Source organism: Dipodomys ordii, unplaced genomic scaffold (assembly GCF_000151885.1).
Source record: "Dipodomys ordii isolate 6190 unplaced genomic scaffold, Dord_2.0 Scaffold123, whole genome shotgun sequence".
NCBI lineage: Eukaryota > Metazoa > Chordata > Mammalia > Rodentia > Heteromyidae > Dipodomys > Dipodomys ordii.
Window position 1 is genome coordinate 2,651,382 of NW_012267339.1, and position 26,017 is coordinate 2,677,398.

Here is a 26,017-nt window from a genome sequence, read left to right on the forward strand (position 1 = left end):
TGATTTTTAACACTAATGTAACCACTTCATATTATCTTATTGTTCTATACTTTATAAGCTTATAAATTACATCAAATCTTTGTCCAATAAAATGTATACTTCTGTACAAACTGACTCAAACAAAAAGTGCAATAGTAAAACTGTACTATTAAACTTTGGGTTATGTAATTATTTGTTTGTTTTGTATTTTTAGAACACTGTATTTGTTAGGGCACTTGATTACCACTGGCAGAAATCTTCTGAAGTTGTTAAAGGATATTTCCTGGCTCACTTCTCCATTAGCTACCAGAATGCAAGAGAGCATTAGGAGAAGAGCCCGAAGACTAGGCCTACCTGGGGAACTGGGTTTAGTTCTTGGCATCCCATATATGTGTCATGCTTTGAAAATCCTCTAGCAATTGTCCTCTTTGTGGTGTCAGAGAATAGCTAGCCATTTTCTTTCTCTATGTATCTAAGTTTTATCAGATTTGCACTTTCAGAAGGACTCATTTATCCAATCCCAATACTTGTCCTCTGGGAGGTAGAGTCAGCTATAATGCAAGGGACATTGAGGTAGGAATGAGTAATAGTGCCCACAAGAACAGAGTTCTCTCCAAAAGAATGCAGAGATAAGTAGACTAACTAGCAATCCTATTTATTCCAGATAAAAAAGTATTGGGGAAGGAGTTGAGATCAGACCTGAGTTTTAGTCTTTTGTTTCTAACTTGGCCAGGATTTAACATCACTTGTATTTTCAATTTGGAGGCTGTATATAATGTTACTGGTAGAATCTAGAATGCATATCACCTTTGACTAGACTGATTTTTCTCTAGCAGACAATAAGTTCTTGAAGAAATGGCCTATTCTTTGGTCTCAATTTCAAAGTTTTTAAAGTATCCTATCACCTTGTGGGTCTCTTAACTGCATGTAAAATGGACACATCATCAATAGTTATGGTTTCAACATACTGTCATTTGAATCTATAAGTAAATACACTGGATGGTAAGCAAGCAGTCACAAATGAATTAACTGAAGTGTAATAGACTCTATAAAGAGTGCAAATAGTGTAGTTCTTTAGACAGACTAAGTCAGAGCCCCCCAAATAATAGTATAATAACATGCAAACACAACCATATGTAAATATATTCCATTTTACGCAAAAGATTGAACATATTCAGATTTCAGTACGGGCATCTTGAACAAATGCCCCACACTCATGGAGGGATGAATACAATTGTTTCATCTGCTTCACTTGTGTGTATGTGTGTGTGTGTGTGTACATGCCCATGTGTGTAGAAGTGTTAAGCTGAAAACACTGAGTCAAACAATACAAATCCTTGATTTTGCTATCATAGCAAATTCTGGTTCTGCTAATCACATATCACAAAAATCACTGTAAGGCTGAGTCAGCATTCACCCTGAGACAGTTGAGAATTACTCACAGCAACATTCTGCTGATTTTCATTAGGGCTCGAGAGTTAGCGGTGAGACTGTCACTGCTCTGGGAAAAGTAGTCTGTTAACTTGAGCATCAAACAATCCAAGGATGCAAAGGTAGAGCGCCTTCCTCATGCAGCTTTACCAACAGAAGTTGCCTGCTATCTTGAAGGCCATTTGGGAGCCATTAAATGGCTTACAGGGGACAAATTTATACCAGTACATTTAAAAAGATAAATGTTGGGAGAATATAGACTACAGTAACTTAGGATCAACTGAACCCTGATCTACTTTGAGAATCCTGGGTAAAGGGACATGGAGTTTAGTTAGTAGTGTCTAGCCCAAGTAAAAAAAAAAAAAAACCAAAACCTAAAATTATGAGGATTTTACATAGATATGTGGGATGGGCAGAACTGTGACAAAGACACAGTTAAACCACAGTGTTACACAAATGCTAACCCTAACTTCATACAAAAAAAAAAAAAACAACCTTTGGCTGGGTGCTGTTGGCTACTGCCTGTAATCCTAGCTAATTAGGAGGCTGAGATCTGAGGATCGTTGTTTGAAGCCACCCTGTGCAGGAAAGTCCTTTAGCCAGAAGTGGTGCTGTGGTTCAAGTAGTAAGGCACTAGCCCTGCGCAAAAGAAGCTCAGGGACAGAGCTCAGACCCAGAGTTAAAGTCCCAGGACTGGCAAAAACCAACAACAACAAAAAAAAAAACCACCCTTAGGTAATATTTGCTCACTAACAGCTTGCTAAGCCTTGTGCTGGTTGTCATTTTAGTACTGATCCCTATAGCTCAGGACCTATGCAACTTAACATCACTTTTCATTTACCTTTAAATACCTTTCTCTCCTTCTGTGGCCTTGGATATACATCCGCATATTCACCTCACAATGTGCCTTCAGAATAAATAAACTCATTCTCTTGGGAGACTATCTGTCCACCTTTTAGTTTAGGTAATGCGGTGGGCATTCTACAGGCACGCCTCAGTAAAAATGGACAGGCCAATGGATAGATTCTCAAGGCTTGTGTAGCCTGATTAGGGTATCTAAGATTTCTTTTACCTTTATTAGGTGATCAAAGAATATTGATTTTGTTGACAAAAACAGACACCCACCCTAGGGAATGAAGGAACATTGAGGAGTGATTGAGAGGATGATGAGTAGAATTTGGGAGAGCGTAAGATCAAGTGTCTAGGAAAACAATACTTAGATATATGTACTTGGGGACAAGCAGTCTGCACAAACAGATAGTACGACAGTCTTGCACAATTGGGTGTCTAATGAGCAGGCACATTCAGAACAGTTGGAATAAGCAATTTATTCCCTAATGGGCAAATCCCTTCTACACTCCTAATTGGTTAAGCATTATGGGATGTACAATGTTCCCTGGAATTTTGTTATTTTTCTATTGAGTAATTTAAAATATGCGTCTTTTAAAAAATAAATAAAATAAAATAAAATATGCATCTTTGTGGTTAGTTGAATTATAGAAGAGGGTCTTATTTCCACCAATGCTTTGTTCTCTTGTGGGGGAAGGGCTTTCCTGGGTATGCACTTTCTGGCATGTATACATTTTACTTCATGTTCTTGTGGTCAACTCTTTCTTCTTCTAGTGGCACCCCCTTTCTAATGTTTTATTTGCCTACTCTGTTAGGTTGGGAAATTCCAAGTGTGTAGACTTTCTGGCTCTCACACCAGCAAGCTGTAAAGTCATTGTCTAAGAAACCTTTTACATGGAGCTGAATGCCATGTCTTGAAAATGGACCACCACTATTTTCCACAAATGTAAGGCACAATTTAAGCTACCCAGGTAGTTCAAAGCCATAAATATCTTGTTTATTATAAATGTTTACAAAATCTAGAACCCTTAGAAATATTACTCATGGTGAAATTTTAAAAATCCTTCGGCATTTGAAAATAATTTGAACAGTGTTTATATCATATGGAACACCAGTAACACAAACTAGAACCAGGACTTTTCTAGCCTGTTTAAATGATTACAATATTTATTAGTAAAATATCAATATTTGGCTTTCCTAAACATTTTTTGGCTATTTTTAGGGCTTGAACTCAGGGGCTGAGCACTGTCCCTGAGCTTCTTTTGCTCAAGGCTAGCACTCTATCACTTGTGCCATAGCACTAGTTCTGACTTTTTCTATTTATGTGGTTCTGATGCTAGGCAAGCACTCTACCACTAAGGCACATTCCAAGCCCCCCTAAACATCTTTGTATCTTCTTTTAGGATTGCTTCTTGTTGTTGAAAAAAGTATTATCAAATGTTATTCCAATAAAGGAAATGTAGAAACCACAAAAAATAAGAGCAACATTGTCCTAGATTCTTTCTTTAGGGGTTGATGCTGCTATTTTAAAGTTTTATTTTAGTCACAGTTTTCTACTTTTTAGAAGCAGTGATGAATCTGAGAAAATGTTTACCACAGTAACTCTTTTGATACAGTTGCCTTTGTGTTTAGTCAGAAGGCCAGCTCCTTTCTTCTGAGCTTCTTACATTGCCACTCAAGAAGTGGGCTGTGGGCTCCTCACAGGATGGGTCCATACTGTTCATTGTGAGCTCACAGCGTTAGGATCCCTGTCCAGGATGCAATAAGATGTATACCAATGGCACAGCATGTGTAGTCATTCCTAGAATTAGCAAAATAAGAATGAGCATAAGGTGTGAAGAACAAGGAACCAAGAGAAAGCCAAAGGGAAATTAAAAAAAAAAAAGAACCTAGGACAATCACATCTGAGCTGACACACTAGCTTAAGGTATGGTGTTAAAGGAGTAGTATGTAGAATTCTGGGAAGACAGTGAGATTCAAATATTATAGACACCTAGAGATAAAAGAGTACAGAGAGTGGCAGAACGCTAAGACAGTGTCAAGAATGTTAGAGACGTCTTTAGGCACAAAGCCATACTCCTAGGGCAATTAGGGTATCAAACAGTGAAGCATAAGAGAGGGAGAGAGAAAAAACATCCAGAAAAAATATTTTCTTCTTTGCTACAGAGCAAAGAGTAAAATCTGAGAGTCATACTGAAATGAAATTTTCTCAACAGTGATTTTCCCTCAGGCAATACAGATGGAAGTTTCTTATCTCACAGCTGTCATACTGATCTTTATTTTGGAGGTAGTTGGATTTGTACTCAGGACCTTGCACTTACTCAGCAGACACTTGAGCCAAGCCCCTAGTCCTTCTGGCTTTACTTTTCAGCTAGTGTTTCTCTTTTACCCAGACTGGCCTAGCACTGAAACTTCCCAATGATACATCCCGAAGAGCTTGGATGATAGGTATGGAACAGATTTGGTCTTTGATTTTCAGAAGAAATTCATCCCTTTGTCCTTTTGTTTTCTTTACTATTCAAAGGCAAGCTCCATATGACCAAGTAAAGCAGCTAGTATGTCAAATATGTATGTTCTTCCATCTCAGAAGGCTGCTGCTGAGAGGCATCTATTCCATTAGGTTGGGCCATTCTAATTTTAGTCTAGTGATTATATCTTACATGAAAAGAAAGTCTTGGGGTGCTGGGAAGGTAGCTCAGTGGTAGAGCGCTTGCCTTGCATGCATGAGGCCCTGGGTTCGATTCCTCAGCACCACATAAGCAGAAAAATAAAAAGCCGGAAGTGGTGCTGTGGCTCAAGTGGTAGAGTGCTAGCCTTGAGCTGAAGAGCTGAGGGACAGCACCTAGGCCCAGAGTTCAGGCTCCACGACTGGACCCCCCCCAAAAAAAAGAAAAAAAAGTCTTATCACCTCTGATTCTAGCTGATCAAATTAAAAAGAAAGAAAAAAATCAAAGAAAAAAGAAATGAGAGGGGCTGGGAAGGTGGCTCAGTGGTAGAGCGCTTGCCTTGCATGCATGAGGCCCTGGGTTTGATTCCTCAGCACCACATAAGCAAAAATAAAAAAAGCCAGAAGTGGCGCTGTGGCTCAAGTGGTAGAGCCCTAGCCTTCAGCTGAAGAGCTGAGGGACAGCACCTAGGCCCAGAGTTCAGGCCCCACAACCAGACCCAAAAAAATTTTAAAAAAAGAAAGAAAGAAATGAGAACAGAATATGACAAAAACATAAAAATAGCTTCTTCATTTACAATTTTAAAAAGTATTTTAAAAAGGCTTTCAATGAACACTTAAAAAAATAGCTTCTTCAAGTTGGAGGTCCTTAAAACTGGTCCCAATCTAAATTTTGTCCCAGAGTAGGGCATGTTTCACAGGTTTCCCTGTAAGCTGAGGGGCTGGAGTTCCTCTGAAAGTCTACGTAAAGGGGACACATGCCACATAGGTAAATGCTACTAGATCTAAGAAGCTTGTGTAGGTTGTTGCTGAAGCTTGTAGTGGAGCAATGTTTAGAATGAAGCAGTGAATGACCCTTCCTGCCTTGTGTAAACTTTTCTTTCTCAGTTGTCTCTTGATATCTCCAGTGGATCACACAGATACAGCAGACACAGAATCCGCGATACCTAAGACAAAAACAAACAAACAAATATTAGTACTTCATATTTGCTCTTCAGCTGTCTTCAAGCAGAAAAGTAAAGTTTACTTTTTATTTAGGTTTGGAATCAGCTGTTGTCTACTAAAAAATAAGGTAATGGTTAGTGCTACCAGAGGGGAAAAAAAACTCAAAACCTGAGCAATGGTGGCTCATGTCTGTAATCTTAGCTATTCAACAGGCTGATATCAGTTCAAAGCCAATCTGAGTGAGAAAGTTACTTTCAATTAACTAGCAAAAATACGGAAGTGAAGATGTAGGTCAAGTGGTAGAGTACCAGCCTTGAATAAAAAAAAAATCAAAGGAGAGCTCAAGACCGTGAGTTAAAGCCCTAACAGCAGTCCACACACAAAAATAATGATATGCTTAATATTTTATATCAAGACACTAAAATTTTACAACCAAATATTAGTGAACCTAAAATATGAATGCATCTGAGACCAATTTATTTCATTGCTATGTATTTCTTAGTGGAAATAAAATAGCTTGTCAGGTTAACTGTAAACAAAATTTCAGGTTGTAAACTCTATGATTTGAACTTGAATAAAATTTCAAGTGTCCTGTTCTTTCTTAGCCTGAAGCTCAACACCATGCCCAAAGCAGTAAGTAGCAGTAAGTAAGTCTGGATTTTCTTGTAGTGATCCCCAGCTTTGAATTCTCTAGAGGATGTGGAACAGTATCTACATGATGCTACTGCTCATAGAGTAATATAATTTTCAGGATACACTGGTGGGAAGAATTTAGGCCACTGATGATCACTGATGATGCAGCCAGATCGTTGGATAGTTGCACTGGGAAAGCTAGTGGGAGACTTTATCTCAAGTCATCCTAGGCAGCTGTAGGGCTGGGGGCAAAGCATCAGCATTGTTGCCATCATTATAAATCAATGTTTGAACTGTAATCTCGCCATTACCCTGCTAGAGCTTTGAAAACAGCTCCCCCTCAGCACAAATCCAACCATTCACTTCCCATTAGGACAATTAGGCCAGTGAAGGGCAACAGCAATTTACCTTCCAGTTTCATACACAGGAAGTACCAGGCAATTAGGACAAGTACAAGCCTGGCTTGCCCTCAGCTTTGACAGGCAGACTTTAGTGACATGAACTATCCCCAGTAAATAACGTATAAGAACCTTCATTGGAGGAAGAGCTGAGGTTATTTACTAACATTCCTGGGTTCTATTTTATGGAGTGATCAGAGAATAATCATTAGATTGAATCAAAACACTGACAGATAACTTTTCCCCTAATTTTATTTTAGTCTCACCATCTGGAAAGTTCTACCAATTTTAAACACTTGTATCCTTTATATGATAGAACTCACTGCAATGAAAAATTCAAAGTTGCTTTCTATCTGAAATTTAGATAGCTTGATTTTAGAGAGTATGCTGATTTTCCATACTGGCCTGAAATTCAAGACTTAGAATATATTTTTGGATACAGGTTCAGCATAGATCTTAGAGTGCTTCAGCATTTTTATTCAGTTTGTGGTTGATAATTTTTAAGTTTGTATATAGTACATGGCTAATCCTCTAAATATCAGTGGGCATTTTGCTAGAATCGTATATTTGATAAGGATGAAATTAAGTCAGAATCAAGCCTGATACTTAGATTTTTCTATTTTCAAAGAAAGAAAATGGAACCATATTTTTTTTCTTTCACTTTGGTTTTCTTCTTTTGCAGTGCTAGGAATGAAACCCAGAGCTTTGCATATGCTAGGTGCCCAACATTGAGTGCTTCTCTGAAGACATATAATCATTAAGCAGGAATTACAATGCACAAATCAGGAAAAAAATCACAGTGTAAAAGTGAATTTGGAACAGAAAGGTATTTCTGGAGTGGCTCAGCAACTTGAGTGTTCATCTGATCTCTGAAGTAGTTAACTTCAGTAATGAATTGTTTGGGGTAATGTTTTGAAAAACAAGTGAATGACATATTTAAGTTTTCTACTTCACAATGTGAACGTGGCTGAGCACTGGTGGCTCATGCCTATAATCGTAATCTTTTCATGAAGCTGAGATTTGAGGATTATAGTATGAAGTCAGCGACGGCAGGAAAGTCCAATGAGACTCTTACCTTCAATAAACTACCAAAACCCAGAAGTGGAGCTGTGACTCAAGCAGTAGTCTTGCCCTTGAGTAAAAACACTCAGAGACAGTGCCTATACCATTCTGAGTTCAAGCTCTAGGACCAGCACAAAAGAAACAATGTGAATATGTTCAACAGTGCCTCTTTTAAAAATTTTCAACAGGGTGAAGATGAACTTATTAGTGCATAGTACTCTGAGTTTGTTGACAGCATTTTCTAAATTAGAAATGTTTACAATTTTAATATTCCCAAAGAATATTAATTGATACTTAGCCACAAGTTTGCAACACAAATCTATGACTTACCACAAATATTACTGCCCATTTTCACATGTGCATAGCCATCTACTCCCCAGGAACGCCCCCAGGAGTTCCGAACTATCCAGTATGGAATTCTTCCTAAAAACAGAAAGTGTTAATAACTTCTACTTGGTAGGAATGCATGAATTTCATATAAAGTTGGCAAAGTCCAAATAAATCTACTAGCTCTGAAAAAGATATTAAGTGTAATACATTTACATTTATATTACATAAATTATGTTATATAAATGTAAGTAAACAAGCGTCATAATTAACAGCTGTATTTAGTATATACTCATTAGAATACATGTCTAATTCTAGTAAATTAGGTGGGGGAAGGAGTATTAGAGATGTGTGGCAAATCAGGAAATGCTTATCTTTTCCCAACATTGATTCCAAATATTCCAAATAACAACTGCATTATTTTTTTTCCTTAGTCCAAGACTGGGACTCAAACTTGAGGCTTTTGTTCACTGGCAGGTGCCCTACCACCTAAACCACGACTCCAACCTCTAAAAGGTTGGTTAGTTGTTTTTTCTTTTTTGTATTATTTAAGTTAATAATATATCGGAATCAGGCTGGGAAGACAGATCAGCGACAGACCACTAGCTTTGTATGTGTATTACACTAGGACAAACCTTCAGCTCTCCATAAACAAAAAAAAAAGACATAAAAATTCATAAGTGGTAATGCATAGAATATTTACATCTGAGAGATCACCTACAAGTCAGTTCTCAGGCATTACACACCAAACTGCATTGCTGTACAGGTTGGCCTTTTTGGCAGAGTTCAACCTGGATAGTGTGTTGTAATCACTCACCTGTTTTATCAAACCCAGTTACGAGGACAGCATGGTTTGCTTCTCCACTAGAGCAGTGGTGCTGTATTATGCCTCCTAGGTAATCTTGCCAACTCACCGCATCTACCACCACAACCAAAGGACCAAAGGTCAAAAGTGCTCTTGCCATCTCATCTTCCTGCTCACTACCAAGACAGAAAAGCATAACATGGGCAAGGTAATAATCAAAACAGTCTTGCAAATCTGCATATTGTTAGGGATACGTTTGGTTAAAATTACAAATGACCTAAACAACAGAGGGTAAGAGATGACTTGAATAAGGGCATTTTAGTACTGTCTGAGGCCCCAAGATAACAGAACTCAGCCTCCATACTCACTATCTTCTCGGCCTACACCTGCTGATAGATCTCCCACCATTTAACATATGTTTTTGACAGCAGAAAGAAGAAAGGCAATGAGGTGCTACATCTCTGTTGAGAAGAATCCTAAGAAATGATATGTACTTCTGCATGTAAAGATCTCCCTGGCCAGGGGAGAGTTATCTGCCCCAGTCTGGCTTAAAGAAAGATGGAAAAAAAGAGTTTATAATAGTTGGCTGGCAAAGTATTCAGGTTAAAATAACATAGCAATTGCTTGGATAACAACAGTGTAAAGATTCGATATTCAGAAATTCTTTGTCATCACACTATGTGAGAACTGAGAGCCTAAGCAACTTAGGTTAATGAATTTCTAATACAGAAGCTGCACACTGGAAATGATATACTAGACAATATGTCAAAATAAATAAAGCAATAAAAACTGAAGAACTATTAAGTTGCCTGGGAAACTGGGTGCTACATGGCCAGAATAGCAAACAGTTACGACTTTCACAATTGTGATGGAGAACATGCTCACCATTTGGCCTCCATGGATCACAAAAGTATGTGATAAAACCATCATGTACATAGTTCAAAGGACAGCTTCGTGGGTGGAAGATGCAGAACCAAGGTAGTGATAGTTCAGGCCATTAGTAGCATGGGGCGGTTTATTACTGCAGTGAGTGTGGTGGCTTAGCAGACAGAGTAAATAATCTTCTTGGTGTCCAGCTTGGGACCAGTTTATAGTAAGGAGAGTCTGACTACACATGAGGAAAACCCTGAGTTCATAAACCATGCACTTTATGACACACAAGCTAGGCAGCAATTTCTAGAATTTATTCATGTGAACTATTCAGCTAAAATTTGTGTTTTGGACATCACAAGCAGGCATTTCTAATATTTGCTCTAGAAGTGAAAATTCTTTCAGATAATTCCAATACAAACAAAATTATAATAAAATTTTTCAAAGGTATAATGAAAGAAACCAAGCTTTAAATTTCCCCAAACCCAGATTCAAATTGCATTTATACATTATAGTCATTGTTTCTACCTTGCTGAATCAACACAGCCTAATACTATTGAGTTTCATAAGCTGTAAGTTATACAGCATGTCTGGGATGAATTCTATTCTAACCTCTTAATAAAAATTCTTTCTTCATATTTAAATCGTTGAAGAGAAATTTTGTGCAGCACAGATTTTGGTATATGATGTATATGTTATTGTCTTTAAATTATCTGAACATGTTGTAATTTAAATGGGACACATATGACAATCTCTATGTTTACTATAGCATAGTTTTTTTTTCCATCCAATTAAAACAAGGCAGAAAAGAAAGAACTGAGATTTGAGGTCAATCCAGGCAAAAAGTTTAGTGAGCCTCTCTCTAAAATGTCAGATTTAAATGAGTAAAAAAAAGTGAATTTCAGAGGAGCAAAAGATAGAACTGTGTGTGTGTGCACATGTGTGTGTGCATGTACTCAAGTAGTCTTGGGGGCTTGAATGCAGGACATGGCTGCAGTCCCAGAGGTATTTGTTGTTGTTGTTGTTTGGGGCTGGACCTGGGGATGGAACTCAGGGCTTTGGGTACTGTCCCTAAGTTTTTTGTCCAAGGCTAGCAATGTATCATTTGAGTCAAAGTTCCACTTCTAGATTTTTTGGTAATTTACTGGAGATGAGAATCTCATGGACTTTCCTGCCAGATCTGGCTTCAAATGGTGATCTTTAGATCTCAGCCTCCTGAGTAGCTATGATTAGAAGCATGAGCCATTAGCACTGGCCTGAATTCCTTTTAATGATATTATGGAAGTATGTTTCCTTCTGTGCACACCCCACATTAAGGAGCAGGTGCATTTTCTCAAGTCCTCATTTTAGGAAACACATTACCTTTATCCCCAAAGGAGCATTAACAAGGTTTCTGAGGCTGCTGCACATACTATGTAAACTCCTCATTGCCTGGCAGCCAGGAATCACAACTCTTTGATGTGAGGTTTCTAGGTTTCCCAGACCCTGTCTGCAAAAGGAACCTGGCTTGACAACCTGCCAATCCCAGGCACACATGCTCATTTAAGAACTCTATTTCATCCAAGGATCTAATTTCCTTCATGGCTCCCTTATGCTGCTCTGTACTGCTACCATCTGGGTAAAGATGTTCTCATATGTTCAGGCTTGGTAAGTCACTGGCATTCTGTCTCCTTATTCAAATCCATTTTCTCTGCTTCAAAAAGTGGTGTAAATTCTCCATCGTATTTATTTGATGAAGCTATGAGTGGGTAGAGTTTTCTTTGGACTTTATCACCCCCAGACATCTATTTTGCACTTGTTCACTAGGTTACAATGATTCTTGGGTACCATCCCTAAGCTTTTTGTTTCGTGTACACTTTTAAAGCATATTTAAAGGCATATTAACCTATGAAAAGGTACCTCCTTTTGATTTTTTCATTTTAAAAAATTATTTTAATTTTTTAAAAACATTTTTATTGTAAAAATACTATACAGTTACATGAGCAAGATAATGAGTACATTTCCTATCAAGCATTGTTACCTCCTTTGTTTTTCCCCTACTCTCCCTTCCCTTACACCTCCAAAACTATGCTTCCCTCTCCCCCCATTCCCTTCTCCCAACCTAATTTGTAAAGTTCTTTTTCAACATAGTGTCTTGTATATCTCATTGTTATAATGGGTCAACCTGTATCCCTATTTAAGCATTTTGTTTTTTCCCTTCCCCTCCCTAAGGTAGAGAAGTGTATATACCAGATACAGGACACTGGAAACAAATACAGTCAAAACAGGGGTTATACTGTAGGGGAGGAACATACAAAGAAAAAAAATCACATTGGAAAATTATAAATATGTTAGGAACAACAGTAAGAAAGAAAAAAAACACTTGTGTCCCTATCTTGGGGTTCATTTTGCTTATCATCTTATCTGGTCATATGTACATAGTTTTTTTTTTTTTTACCTTTTCTGCTTGTCCCAGACATATACTAGTTATTGCAAATAAGGGAAACCATAAGACCTATGTTTCTTTGGGCCTGGCTTACTTCACTTAATATAATTTTTTCCAAGTCTTTCCATTTCCTAACAACTGGGGCAATGTCATTCTTTCTGATGGAGGCATAGAATTCCAGTGTGTGTGTGTGTGTGTGTGTGTGTGTGTGTGTGTGTGTGTGTGTGTGTATCACATTTTCTTGATCCATTCATCTACTGAAGGGCATCTGGGTTGGTTCTATATCTTAGCTATGGTAAATAATGCTGCAATAAATATAGTTGTGCTGGTAGCTTTAATATGGTCTTGTTTGTGATCATTTGAGTAAATGCCCAGAAGTAGGACTGCTGGGTCATAGGGGAGCTCTATGGAGAGTGGTTGAACAAGTTTACACTCTCACCAGCAATGCAGTAGGGTTTCCTTCTGGCCACATTCCCTGAAGCATCTGTTGTTATTAGATTTCTTGTTTATAGCCATTCTAACTGGGGTAAGGTGGAATCTCAATGTTGTTTTGCTTTGCATTTCTTTTATGGCTAGAGAGGCTGAGCACTTCTTCATGTATATTGGCCATTCTTATTTCTTCTTCAGAGAAGTTTCTCTTTAAGTCTTTAGCCCACTTGTTTATCAGGCAGTTGTTTTAAGGATTTGTTGTTGGGGGATTTAATTTTTTGAGTTCCAAGTACATTTTAGTTATGAGACCCTTATCCGTTGTATGGCTAGTGAACATCTTCTCCCAGTCCTTTGGCCTTCTATTGATCTTGCTAGCTATGTCCTTTCCCATGCAGAAGCTCTGCAGCTTCATGCAATCCCATTTGTCCAACCTTTCTTTGATTTGTTGTGTTTCTAATGATAAAATTTCAGCATGATATCCAACAAAAATGAATACACAAATTACCAGCTCCTCTGGGACACAGCAAAGGCCGTACTCAGAGGCAATTTCATAGCTCTGAGTTCCTACATCAACAAATTGGAGAGATCTGAAACCAACAATTTAATGAGATATCTGAACCTCCTTGAAAAAGAGCAGCAAATTAAACCCCAATCCAGTAGATGGAAAGAAATAATTAAAATTAAATCAGAATTAAATGAATTAGAATCCAATAAAATCATAGAAAGAATCAACAAAAGAAAGAGATGGTTCTTCAAAAAAATTAACAAAATTGACAGACCCTTAGCAAATCTCATCAGAAAAAGAAGAGAACACACTCAAAAAACAAATTCAGAGATGAGAATGGAAACATCACCACAGAAACAAGCAAGATTCAGAACATTATAAGGGAATACTTCTCAAACTTTTATGCTAATAAGTTTGAGAATCTCAAGAAATGGACGATTTTCTAGCAAATACTGACATGCCAAAACTAAACAAGGAGGGGTTAAACCAACTTAACAGACCCATATCAAGCATTGAAATAGAAACAGCAATAAGAGACCTCCCATAAAAGAAAAGCACAGGAACAATGGATTTACAGCGGAGTTCTACAAGGCCTTCAAAGCAGAGTTCACACCAATATTCCTCCAAATCTTCAATGAAATTGAAAGAGAAAATTCATTACCTCACTTTTCTAAGAAGCCATTGTAACCCTCATCCCAAAACCAGGCAGCGACTCATCAAAGAAAAAGAACTATAGACCCATTTCTTTGATGAACATCAATGCAAAACTTCTCAACAAAACTTTGGGCAATCCACTTCAACAATTCATAAAAAACATCATACACTATGATCAAATAAGATTCATTTCAGAGATGCAAAGTTGGTTCAATATATGCAAATCAATTAATATAACTCATCAAATCAACAAGAGCAAGGATAAGAACCACATGGTTATCTCAACAGATGCAGAAAAAGCATTTGGCAAGATCCAACAACACTTTATGATGAAGGCTCTGGAAACACTAGGAATCCATGGAACATTCCTCAATACAATAAAGGCTGTATATGACAAACCTACAGCCAGCATTATATTTAGAGGAGAAAACTAAAACCATTTTCTCTAAACTCAGGAACAAGACAAGGATGTCCACTCTCTACACTTCTCTTCAATTTAGTATAAGAATGCCTAGCTACAGCATTAAGACAAGATGCAAACATAAAGGGGATCCAAATAGGGAAAGATGAACTAAAACTCTCCATCTTTGTAGAGGACATGATCTTGTATTTAAAGAATCCCACGGACTCCACTCCCAAATTACTTGAGTTGATTGGAGACTTTGGCAAAGTAGCAGGATAAAAAATTAACCCTCAAAAATCAATGGCTTTTCTGTATGCCAACAACGAGAAGAGCACGGCTGAAATCAGGAAAGCAACTCCCTTTGTAATAGCCCATAAAAAATAAAATACCCAGGAATTAACTTAACTAAAGAAGTGAAGGACCTCTATGATGAAAACTTTAAAAACCTGTAAAAGGAAATAAAAGCAGAATTTAGGAAGTGGAAAAACCTCCCATGCTCCTGGATTGGAAGGATCAACATCATGAAAATGGCAATACTTCCCAAGGCTATCTACAAATTCAATGTGATACCTATCAATATTCCAACTTCATTCTTCAATGAAATAGAAGAAGTAATCCAAAAATTCATATGGAACAATAAAAGACCCTGAATAGCAAAAATGATCCTTAACAGAAAGAACAGTGCTGGAGGAATATCAACACCAAATTTCAAACTCTACTACAAAGCCAGAGTAATCAAAACAGCTTGGTACTGGCACAAGAACAGACCTGAGGACCAATGGAATAGAACTGAAAACCCAGAAATGAACCCACAGACCTATAGCCATGTAATCTTTGATAAGGGAGCTAAAAAAAATAGAATGGAAGAAAGACAGCCTCTTCAGTAAATGGTGCTGGTAAAATTGGATAAATGCCTGTAGAAAACTGAAGTTAGATCCTTATATATCACCCTGCACCAGAATCAACTATAAAATGGATCAAAGATCTCAAAGTCAAAGCAGACACACTGAAAACATTACAGGAAGGAATAGGAGAAACCCTTGCCTCTTTTTGATTTTTAACCCAGTCCTTTCCCCCTGACAATTTGCGTCTATCCCCAAAATGCCACCCTGCCTACACAATGCATAATTAATTTTCACTCAAAGTCTTGGTTTGTGGTTTTCTTACAGCTGATGCCTGTTTAGAGAATGCTCCAAACTTCTTCTTGGCCAGAAAGTCTATATGATTTTGGATGGACTCAACATAAGGCTGAAATAAGTTGATGGTACTATAGCATCTGAATTTGATAAAAGGGAGCTTATAAATATAAAATTACGCTTTAATGTTGATTTAAATTCCTAATTTTAATTTCTTATTTCTAGTGTAAAGACCCATTTTTTAAAAGCCACCTTTAAGAAACATCAGTCAGGTACTGGTAGCCCATCTCTGTAATCCCAGCTTCTCAGGAAGCTAAGATCTGAGAATCACAGTTTGAAGTTAGCTGGTACACATTCTATCTCCAATTAATTAGCAAAAATATAGACTGGAGGAGTTGTTCAAATGGTAGTGTACCAGTCCTGAGCAAGAAAACCAAATGAGAGCTTAATATAAGTCCTAGAAGTGGAAAAAGAAATAGAGAGAAAAAGAGAAAGAGGGAGAGGGAGAGATAGAAAGAGGAAATGAAAGAAGAGCATGTATAATATCTCAATAGATTATAAGTTAGAAATGTATATAGACCAACACAAGAGAATATGGTATTTACCTGAAGTCATGTGAAGTATAGTCTTTGACTGACACTCCAGACTGGGAAGAAGAGAAGTAACGGCACAGGCCATTTTGAGCTTTAAATGGGTATTCAGAGTCTTCCACTAGCTTCACCTGAGTCTACAAGAAAACAGTGCTCCAATGTCTTCAGTGTCAGTTGGTTTAAAATTTCAATAGAACTTACTTTTTTCCCTCACTGTCATGTGGGCAGGAGTTGTTAAATTAAGACTTTAGTCTTGTAATAGACTTCCTAGCCAACTATAGTTAGTATCTTGCTTTGACTACAATTTTTCTTATGCCTTTCTTTCTTAGACTTACGCTGCAAAAGACCATTGATCATCTTACTCCTGAGGGTGTGACCATCACAGACTTCCCCAGGATTTCTACCTATGTGTCAGCTACTACAATGATCTCTATATAGTCAATGGCTAACTCATACATGGCATTTGAACTTAGGGCCTCCACTTGTCTGGTACAGTGCCAGTGAGCCACACTTCTAGCCCCATTTTTCACTGGTTATGTACAAAATATAATCAGTGCAATCTAGGATGCAAGCCTGCTCCATGATCTGCCTACTTTAGGCTTCCATGGTAGCTGGTGTACAGGAACACACCATCGAGTCTATCTTGCCTCTGTAGAGATGAGATCTTGTCAACTTTTCTGCCTAGGCTGGCCTGATACATAGATCCTCCTAATCTCAGTCTCTTATGTAGTCTGAGATAGCAGGAGTGCACCCTTGCATACAGTTATGGGTTGAGAAGGGGCTTTGTCTGGTGAGCTTTCTGCCCAGACTTATCTTGAACTTTGATCTCTCATTCTCAGCTAGAATTATGGATAGCACCAACAGTGCCCATCTTAGGCCACTCATACTGATACCATGTCTGTTCAGAAAATAGATCTCAGATAAGAATCTTCACCATTGGCTATTCTATGGTGAAGCTCTATGCTTGGAAGCCATTCCTTCTGAAACCTTCTAACTAATTCCCTCCCAATTTGGCCATTTAACTTTCTAAAGTTGAAAACAGTGGAGTTTGTGAGAATAACTGAACTGTGAACTCACATAAAGAAGCTAAGAGACCAGGAATTAAGGGCTGAGAAGCAGTCACCTTGTTTAGCCATCTCAAAGCATTGAGTGGAGAGCCTCCTCCACAGCCATCATCCTTATAGGAGCAATCGAGGACCTGCTGCACGCTGAGGACTTCCAAGGGCTCCCCTTGTATGGCATGTGCAGACTCCACGGCACCCACCACGCTGAAGGCCCAGCACCCTCCGCACTGTGTGAGAACAAAGTTGAGGAGGGTAATACTGACTACTATACAGTGTGTTACATCAAACTGACCAATGGTTCTAAATAGGCCAAGTGATGAAATCTAGCAACGTTTCTAAGAGCTGGAATCTACCCAACTATGCATCTCCATTGTCTAACTTTGCCAACTGAAATGTAAAAAAATGAAACCAAAATTCTCTTTGAAACAAGGGCATCTAATTATTTTTAAGATTCAATCAGTAAAGTCACTAGCCTAAGTTAAGTAACACAGGGTAAAGTTAATGATCCAGAACTAATAACATTTGAACAACTGATGACACTTGGAGAGGAGTTGGTTCATTGAGCATATGACTTCTCTAAGTGGATTCTCTACTGGAGATTGCACACTGACTTCCACAGATGGATTGGTATACCAATGGACCATGATGCTAGTGTGTACCTACTAAGTGTGTCTATCACACATGCACTGCATATGTCCCAAGAAAGAATAGTGCTCCCCAAATACTGCTGAGTCATTACTGATTGCGGATCTATAATCAGGTTCCTATTTAAAAGAGAAGAATAGGGTAAAAAGACTTATTCTAAAAAGAATAGAAGAGACAGAGGGAGTGGCATTAGAGAGGGCAAAAGGAAGCAAGATCCTTAAAAAAGGCACATCTGAAAACAGACAAAAATCCTTAAAGTCTCAGCCTCCTGAATATCTAGGTTGTCCAGCCATGGATGTACTTTGTGGTGTGTGTATGTTGATTTTGGAGCTTGAACTGAGGACCTGGGCACTGTCCATGGACTTTTGTGCTTAAGGCTAACGCTCTACCACTTGAATCCCACTTCTGAAATTTTTGGTGTTTAATTGGAGATGAGTTTCACAGACTTTACTGTCTGGGCTGGCTTTGAACCACAATCCTCAGACCTCAGCTTCCCGAGGATTACAGGTGTGAGCCACCTGTGTCCAGGCTGAATGTACTTTTAAGAATCACAAGGTGAGAATAGGGGTGGCTTTATTGATGGAGCAACTGTATGGGGTACAGTAGAGAACAGAGGATACCTGTCTGCATCAATGGCAAATGTAGGCATGCAGCTTAATCATTCACTTTTTGAATTATGTAACAGTAAGTGTTCCCCTTCTCCAGCTCAACACATGTGATTCTACAGGAAGCTCAGTACCTGTGGTACAGCTGCTGGGACATATCCCTGAGTTAGTGTGCTAGGGGCAACTGCAATTAGTGAGTGAATACAACAAAGAAGATTGATGGTGAGGAATAAAAGTTAGGTTTGCCATCTGCATCTCATTCCTCAAAGATTCTCCCTTCATTATCATTTTTCATGACTGATGTGTGCTTTTTACCTAGAAGAAAATGATGAGTCTCATTACATGTTTGATAGCACTTGACCTCTAAGGTATTTTCCAATGTTAGATGATTAAGAGAAATCAAACGTGAGCTCACCATCTGCTGGCTTCTCACTTGCGTGACAACATGCTTGTCTCTCCAATCAAATCTCAGTGGCAAGGGAACGTTGGGGATGGGCTTGTACATTTCTGTGGGTTGTCTGGGAAACATGGCAGGTTTGCTCCTTAAATAGATAGCTGAGTGGAAACAGGAAAGGAAGATACAACAGGGAGTATATTAGAAGGAGGGCCCCTAGGAACTCTTTCTGGAGCATATTCTAACAGAAAAGGCAGCTATTTGGGAAACCTGCCAGGTGAAGCTTCCCCTGTGCTGTTCTGCAACATGGAACATATTCACTGAAGACCACAGAATTCCTGCCACAAGGTGGAGCTGACCCATAAAATGACCCATTTGATAAAATCAGGTCAACAATAGAACTGTAATTCCTTCCATCCTTCCCTCCCTCCTTCCCTCCCTCCCTTTCTTCCTCCCTCCTTCCCTTCCTTCCTTCCTTCCTTCTTTCTTTCCTTCCTTCCTTCTTCCTTCCTTCTCTCTCTCCCTTCTTCCCTCCTTCTTTATTTTCTTCCTTACCTTCTCTTTCTTTGCTCATTCTTCCTGGGCAAGTTCTTTGCCTCTTGAGCCACATGCTAGGTCTTTTTGCTTTGTGTTTGGGCCAGCCTCTTACTGCAGTCTTCCTACCTCTACCTCCAGTAGAAAGGATTACAGATATAAGCCTCTATGCCTTGCTTGTTCTTTGGTTTGGATCTCCTTTGTTGTATAAGCCTTGAACTTTGATCTTCTCATCTCTACCTGTTTTGTGGCTGGGCATGCTCTGCCACACCTGGTTCTTTAATATCCTTTCTTTCATCATAATCTAAAAAACTCTAAGTGTCCTGAATAGAAATTGTATCACAAAACTGTAGAAGCCAAGAGACAATTGTTCTCTATAGTTACATAGCCTTGTGTGTAACATGTTAGTTCCTAAGCAGTTACTTTCAAAGTGTTGGGAATTTATTTTTCTTATGGTTAGTACTTGAACATGAAAAATAATGCATAAATACGTAATAAATACGAACTATTATTAATTTACCAGATTTGAAATTAAAGTATCATTCAAAAACTCAGCAAAGATGTCAAGAAGCAGGAAATCAAACATTCCAGAGTGCCATAAGAACATACCTTTAAACTCTTCAGGGAACAAATAAGAAAACTGATTTACTCCATAGAAGGCAGTGGTGTTCTCCCAAGGAGAAGAATTCAAGAATCGATGTCTACGAAGACTTTCCTAAACAACAACAACAAGAAGGTATTTTATGTCTAAAGCAATCTCTGGGTGAATAATATGGAGATGTTTTCAGGTACAAAAGTAAAAGCTTGGTTTATTTCCTTCATATTATAACTAAATATTGTATAAGAAATCTGTATCTGATTTATAAACATTTTGTTTTTAGAATTATTAGCCATATCTGATTTATAAACACTTTGGTTTTAGAATTATCAGCCATATCTGGACTGTGGTGGTGTATGCATGTAAGCCTAGCTACTCACGAGGCTGAAACACTTTTTGTAGCACTGAGGACCTAAGCCAGCAAAAGCTGTACCACTTAGCTACCCCTCCAGCCTTAGCAGTGCTAAAACTCTAAGCATTGTAGGTTCATAGAAATGCTGGCTGGGAGACAGGGGGGCAAAATTTCCCTATACGCTTTTAAAAGTCTTTTTTTGGGGGGGGGGTCTGATTGTGGGGTCTGAACTCTGGGCCTGGGCACTGTTCCTCAGCTCTTCAGCTCAAGGCTAGCGCTCTACCACTTGAGCTATAGCACCACTTCCGGCTTTTTCATTTAGCTTATGTGGTGCTGAGGAATCGAACCCAGGGCCTCATGCATGCAAGGCAAGCGCTCTACTGAGCCACCTTCCCAGCCCCTTTTAAAAGTCTTAAGGCAGATAGATCTTCCTAGACCACGTTTTTTTGTAATCTTATTAGAAACAAAACCTAAAACACTGCCACTCTGAGTTAGCACAGTTCCATCCATAAAAGCTAAATATATTTAGAGAGAAACAAATTTATATATGCTCATGTTCTCAGTGAGATTCCATGTACTTCTTAATAGCATTGTCATAGGAATGTCATCTGATTTTTAAGTGAAGTAGTTTCAGTAACTTAATAAAGGAAGATACCATGTTTCTATTTTAAATACTAATGTCCTTAATTTTCAGTGATGATTCCAATAACACTGCTTGATTTGGGTCTTGCACATGTGCTTCTGAAGGAACCCTACTCTCTACCACTCCCTATCTGCAGCTGTTCTTTCATTGATGTGAGCCATGCAAGTATTTGCCATCTTCATGGAAACACTGCTCACTTCTGCTTGGTCCATCAGAGGTCAACTAGAACAAATTTCATGTACCCAGTCTTGTTTATCACTCGAGCAAATATCCCTGCCCTTTTGTGGCTCTCTGCAGGCCATGCCAGGTAGGCATAATGCAGGCATTTGCCAAGAACATAAAACTCTGAAGTTATTGCTGTCTCCCTCCCACCAATTCCTACTCCATCCTCTTGACTTTCAAGACAATAACATGCTGGAAGTATGTCCCTATACTAAAACATAATTCCATTACAGCCTCTCTGTCTCTCTTTTCCATTCTCTCTCTCCCCCCTCTCACTCTCACACAAACACACACACACACACACACACACACACACACACACAATGCCCCCATTTGGGTGGATTTCTTACAAACTATATCTTCCTTTGTGTTTAACCATAGAACATCTGGAGTCTAGAACCTATCATTCAAAGATCATAACTCTCATGTTTACTGGGGTTAAAGCAGAGCCAATATCTCTCCTAGTATTAGAAATAAAGACTACTTCCTTATTAAAAGCTTTCATATTAAAATTCTATCATGACTGCAATCCAATAATGAGCTATTCTCCGGTATTCTGCAACAATTCAAATTCACCATAACCTCGATTCATTTCCATGTTCCTTTTCTCTGTCTCCCTTGCCCCCTTGTATTGGGGTTTGGACTTGGGGCCTTACATAGCCACATCTCCAGCTCTAGTTCTGTACTGGCTAAATTGGAGATACCATATTGTGTACTTTTATGTCCAGGCTAGTCTCAACATGTTCCTCCAGATCTCAATCCCCTTAGAAGCTAGGATTCCAAGCATGACTCATTGGCACCTGGATTCTTCTTGTTCTTTAATTTTCTGTTTCTTCAAGTGCATCTCCTGGCTGCCCTCAATTCTTGAAGTGGATGGCAAGCAGCACAGGCTGCAATGAACCACTTGTACTGGGAGATGAATAGTAGGCATAAAGATCAATTAACACATGTTCCTAACATGGCACACTAGAGGACCTGATGATATGCAGTGTGTAATAACCACCTCCAATGACAAATGAAACACTTGACTGAGAGGCACGAACCTTTAAAATAATTTTTGTTTTGATATTTGGTGCTGAGGATTGTACCCAGGGCCTTATGCATGCTGAGCATACTAAGAGGAGGATGGAGACATTTGTGGAACATGCAGGGCACTTCTAATTAATTCAGTTTTGAAAGGTGAGGAAGTTAGAAGTTAAAATGTCAGGTGTATCATACATAAAGAAATGACAGCTGGCAATAATGAAGAATAGTCTTTGAAAGAAATGGATTTCCCAGCTTCCTGCCTGCTGGGCAACTTAACCTGAAGATCTTGAAGGTATTTTCTTATGATTACAAAACAAGGGGAAACTTGTGCTATTGATATTAATAGATACTGTGCATACTAAAATCTCTCTAATCAACATTATGTCCTAAGATTCTGATCCTACAATCGGCCCTTCTGAGAGTAATTCTGAGAGCCATCCTGAAATTTTAGTTCTTAGGATGGCTTTCAGGTTGGAGTTGCTTGTGTGTGTGTGTGTGTGTGTGTGTGTGTGTGTGTGTGTGTAGTACACAGGCCCTGAAAACCATTTCATATCAAACTTAATTTGTGAGATACTGCTAAGCAGTCTCCATGGTATTCTAATTTGCTGCTTAGCTAGAAGGTTTCATAACAATTGGAAATTCTTACCAATGAAGTATCAATAACAATGCTTGCTGCTAAGCACTCTGCTAATAATAGGGTGGAGGAGGCAGCAAATTACCCATTGTGTTACTGATGCAAAGCGTCTTCTCCACCATTTGGGGTCATTTGTTATAATTATGAGGAGCTGGACATGGTAGCACACATCTGTAGTCTCAGAACATAGGAGGGAGGCTGAAGCTGAAGGATCTCAAGTTCAGGCCAGTCTGAACCAGCAAGATGCTGGCTCAAAACAAAACATAGAACCAAAACACAAAACTAAAAACAATGCGATGATAGTCTATATATGCATAAGCAATAATGCCTAAAGGATGAAGAATATAATAAAGATAATCTGAGCAGTATTCTTAAGATAAGTAAAACCTTAAGAATATGTGCAAAATCACATGCATAATGGCATCTAACATTATCTTTGATTTATTATTTTTGGTGACACTGGGGTTTGAGCTCAACATCTTGTACTTGTGAGGAAGGTATTCTACCATGTGAGTCATGCTTTCAATCCATATACTTTGGGTAATTTTTCAGGTAGGATTTTGTTTTGTGTTCAGGCTGTCTCTACACTATGATCTTCATTCTATGCCAGCATCTCATTCTTCTAATTGTTATGGTTACCAAAAAAAGCAAGGCCCCTCCATCTTTTTCTGAATCCCTCTACCCCAGATGGACAGCTTAAGAGATGTTCGTAATTTCTGGCAAGCCTAAACACTCCCCTCAACAAGGAACTCCTACCAGCAGTAACTGCCTGGAAAACTTCTTCAGTAGTTCTCAACCCAGCCTCCAACATACACTAAGCTTTTAAATGTTGCCCTTTACTAATTGACTTTCCAAACTGGATCCTTGTATTCTCCTGAGAAAACTTTTATTTGCAATCTTTGTGTCTCCTGGCTAGAAGCTTACACAGGACCAATAGTAGTAAATACATACATACACACACACACACACACACACACACACACACACACACACACACAACCAAATACTATTTAAAATACATTCATGACTTTCCTTCTTGATCCTACAACTCTCAAAAAATTATCTGAGAAGTATGATCATATGTTTCCTTAGCTAATGAATACACTACTAACATAGGTGACATAAATGGGGTGAGGTGCCACCTCAGAACATTTAACCAAGCTTAGAACAGGGAACAACATAGACCAGAAAATTCATTCTCCTGTGACTGTAGTAGTGTTTCCAGGTTTTTGAGGGGTTTGGTGGGTTTTGGTTTTTGGTGCCAGTACTAGGGCCATGATTCCCAGATCCCAGCCTCCCAAGTAGCTAGGATTACAGGCGTGAGCCATCTGCACCTAGCTTTACTTATGGTTTTGAAATCTAGGACTGAGATCACGGTACTAACCTGGAGATAAAATATCACACCACTGTTTAAGCAAAAACCGAGAGTAGGCGGAATCAGGAAGGGCTGGACTTCCTCCTAATCCATGCAGCTCTTCATGGAAGGTAGAATGAGAACTGCAGTTACAGAAATCCCAGGGGACAATCGCAGACACTTCCAAAGAGCCACACTATTGAGCTGAATTATTTTTCATCGCGAAAGTGAATTTTCCTTTGTAATAAAGTCATGAACATGATACCGTTTTAAGATTAAAAAAGTGTTACATGGGATGATCTTAGGAACAGAGTGAGAAAATATGAATGGATCACTCTTGCAGTCCCTTGGTTCTGGGAAATCTCTTAAACTCAGCTAATGGATCCCTTCCAGAGTTTTCAGGCTGGAGTAAATTCGAAGTATCATTATAACAACTTCCCTAAACGGCAATTATAAGCTTATTTTAGTTCTAAATCAGTGTCCACCAAGTCACAAAGAACTTTAGGAGGGTGCGCAGAGAGGGCTCCTGGGAAGAACATATTAGCATCAGGACCATCTCCCTGAACTAGGAAATCATTGTCCACCAAGTCACAAAGAACTTTAGGAGGGTGCGCAGAAAGGGCTCCTGGGAAGAACATACTAGCATCAGGACCATCTCCCTGAACTAAGCTTTGTGCATAAAGATGGATGATCTACCGCCCCCTGCTGGCAGCAAAACGAACAACAGGTTTTCCCCAGCTCACCTCCCAACTCCTGCCCTCCCCCACCCCCCCAGGAAGGGACTGGGCAGGGGGGAGAGGGGGTCTCCCAAGGACCGCGCAGAGGGGCGCTTCTTCCCATCAGCAGCACTCCGGTCACAGCCAGTGGCTGCTTGGGGTGCACCGCACAAATCTCGGGGTGGCAAAGGTGCGGGAACGGAGGAATCTGGGAAGAGCTGGCCCTGGAGCCGCCAGGGCCGCGCACAGCGCGCACTCGGGGTCCCCTCCCCACCCGTCCCGGACAGGAAGGGAGAGACTCCAGGAAGATCGAGGTACCCGGAAGGCGGCTGCGTCTCTCCCGCGGCTCCTAGACCAGGTCGGGGTGACCGTGGATCCCGGGTCAGCGGCCTCAAGAGCGAGGCAGCAGCAGCTCAGAAGCCAGAGCCTCCAGGGCGCGCGCTCCATACCGGCGCCGCGGGTCCTCCTCCGCCCGCTTTCTCTTTCGCTACCGGGGCTCCGCCCCGTGCCGGGGCGGGAGTGCTCCGTCCCTGGCCACCCCTGTGGATCCCCAGAGCTGAACGCTGGCGGTTCTGCTCTTTTTGACTTGAGAAAGGCTTTTGGTTAGTTGGAAATGTGCACTTGATGCACTTAGTGGTCTCCCTAAGAAGTGAGGGGGAAAAATAAAACAAGGAGGGGGCGGGGAGGTGGAAACCTAGGAGACAGGCTTTATGCATTAACCTGAAAACCCAAACTGCTCTGTGTCTGCACTTCCAGAATTCACCCTGTTATTCTTTTTATCTCAAATGAGAAGATTGGTTCAGTCCGTTGATTTGAACTTGGGCTTCATTGTGTCCTTTCTTTCTGGATGTGAAGTAATGTTGAGTACCCCAAATAATGTGTGCAAATCTATTTGTAAATGTGTGAAATTGTAAACATGTGAAGCAAATTATTATAGGTGTGACAGTTGTGAAAATCTAGTTTCCTCATCTGTAATACTGTGGTCAAATCGCCATCTGCAAGAAGGATGGAATTAGCCCACTCACTTCCTGATTGTGTAAAGTTTAATTACATCCATCCACATCAAAACTGATTTTAAGGGCTGGGAAGGTGGCTCAGTGGTAGAGCACTTGCCTTGCATGCAT

The 26,017-nt window shown here is 39.5% G+C and overlaps 1 protein-coding gene across 2 annotated transcripts; it reads right to left on the reverse strand.

Annotated features, from left to right (window-relative positions):
• Nucleotides 1-3,600: 3,600 nt before the first annotated feature.
• On the reverse strand, nucleotides 3,601-25,358 carry Ctso (cathepsin O). Of its 2 annotated transcripts, XM_013029856.1 has the most exons (9): nucleotides 25,212-25,358; nucleotides 19,958-20,063; nucleotides 18,836-18,975; nucleotides 17,230-17,397; nucleotides 16,122-16,243; nucleotides 9,107-9,270; nucleotides 8,293-8,385; nucleotides 5,789-5,871; nucleotides 3,601-4,060 (listed from the first exon to the last, which is right to left on the reverse strand). In XM_013029856.1, the coding sequence occupies exons 1-8, from the start codon at nucleotides 25,338-25,340 to the stop codon at nucleotides 5,837-5,839; spliced, it is 957 nt and encodes a 318-aa protein (XP_012885310.1). In that variant the 5' UTR covers nucleotides 25,341-25,358; the 3' UTR covers nucleotides 3,601-4,060; nucleotides 5,789-5,836. The 2 variants fall into 2 exon arrangements, with proteins under 2 accessions (XP_012885310.1, XP_012885309.1); XM_013029855.1 differs by lacking the exon at nucleotides 3,601-4,060 and having other exon boundaries at nucleotides 5,496-5,871.
• Between the last annotated feature and the right edge of the window lie 659 nt (nucleotides 25,359-26,017).

Bases quoted from the DNA above. Each gene is read 5' to 3' on its own strand.
- Ctso (XM_013029856.1), bottom strand. From the start codon at position 25,340: ATGGAGCGCGCGCCCTGGAGGCTCTGGCTTCTGAGCTGCTGCTGCCTC. The intron at 18,976-19,957 runs GTATGTTCTTAT...GTTTCCACTCAG, and splicing joins GTTCCCTGAAGAGTTTAAAG to CTATCTATTTAAGGAGCAAA. The intron at 9,271-16,121 runs GTAAATACCATA...CTGTCTTGGTAG, and splicing joins TATACTTCACATGACTTCAG to TGAGCAGGAAGATGAGATGG.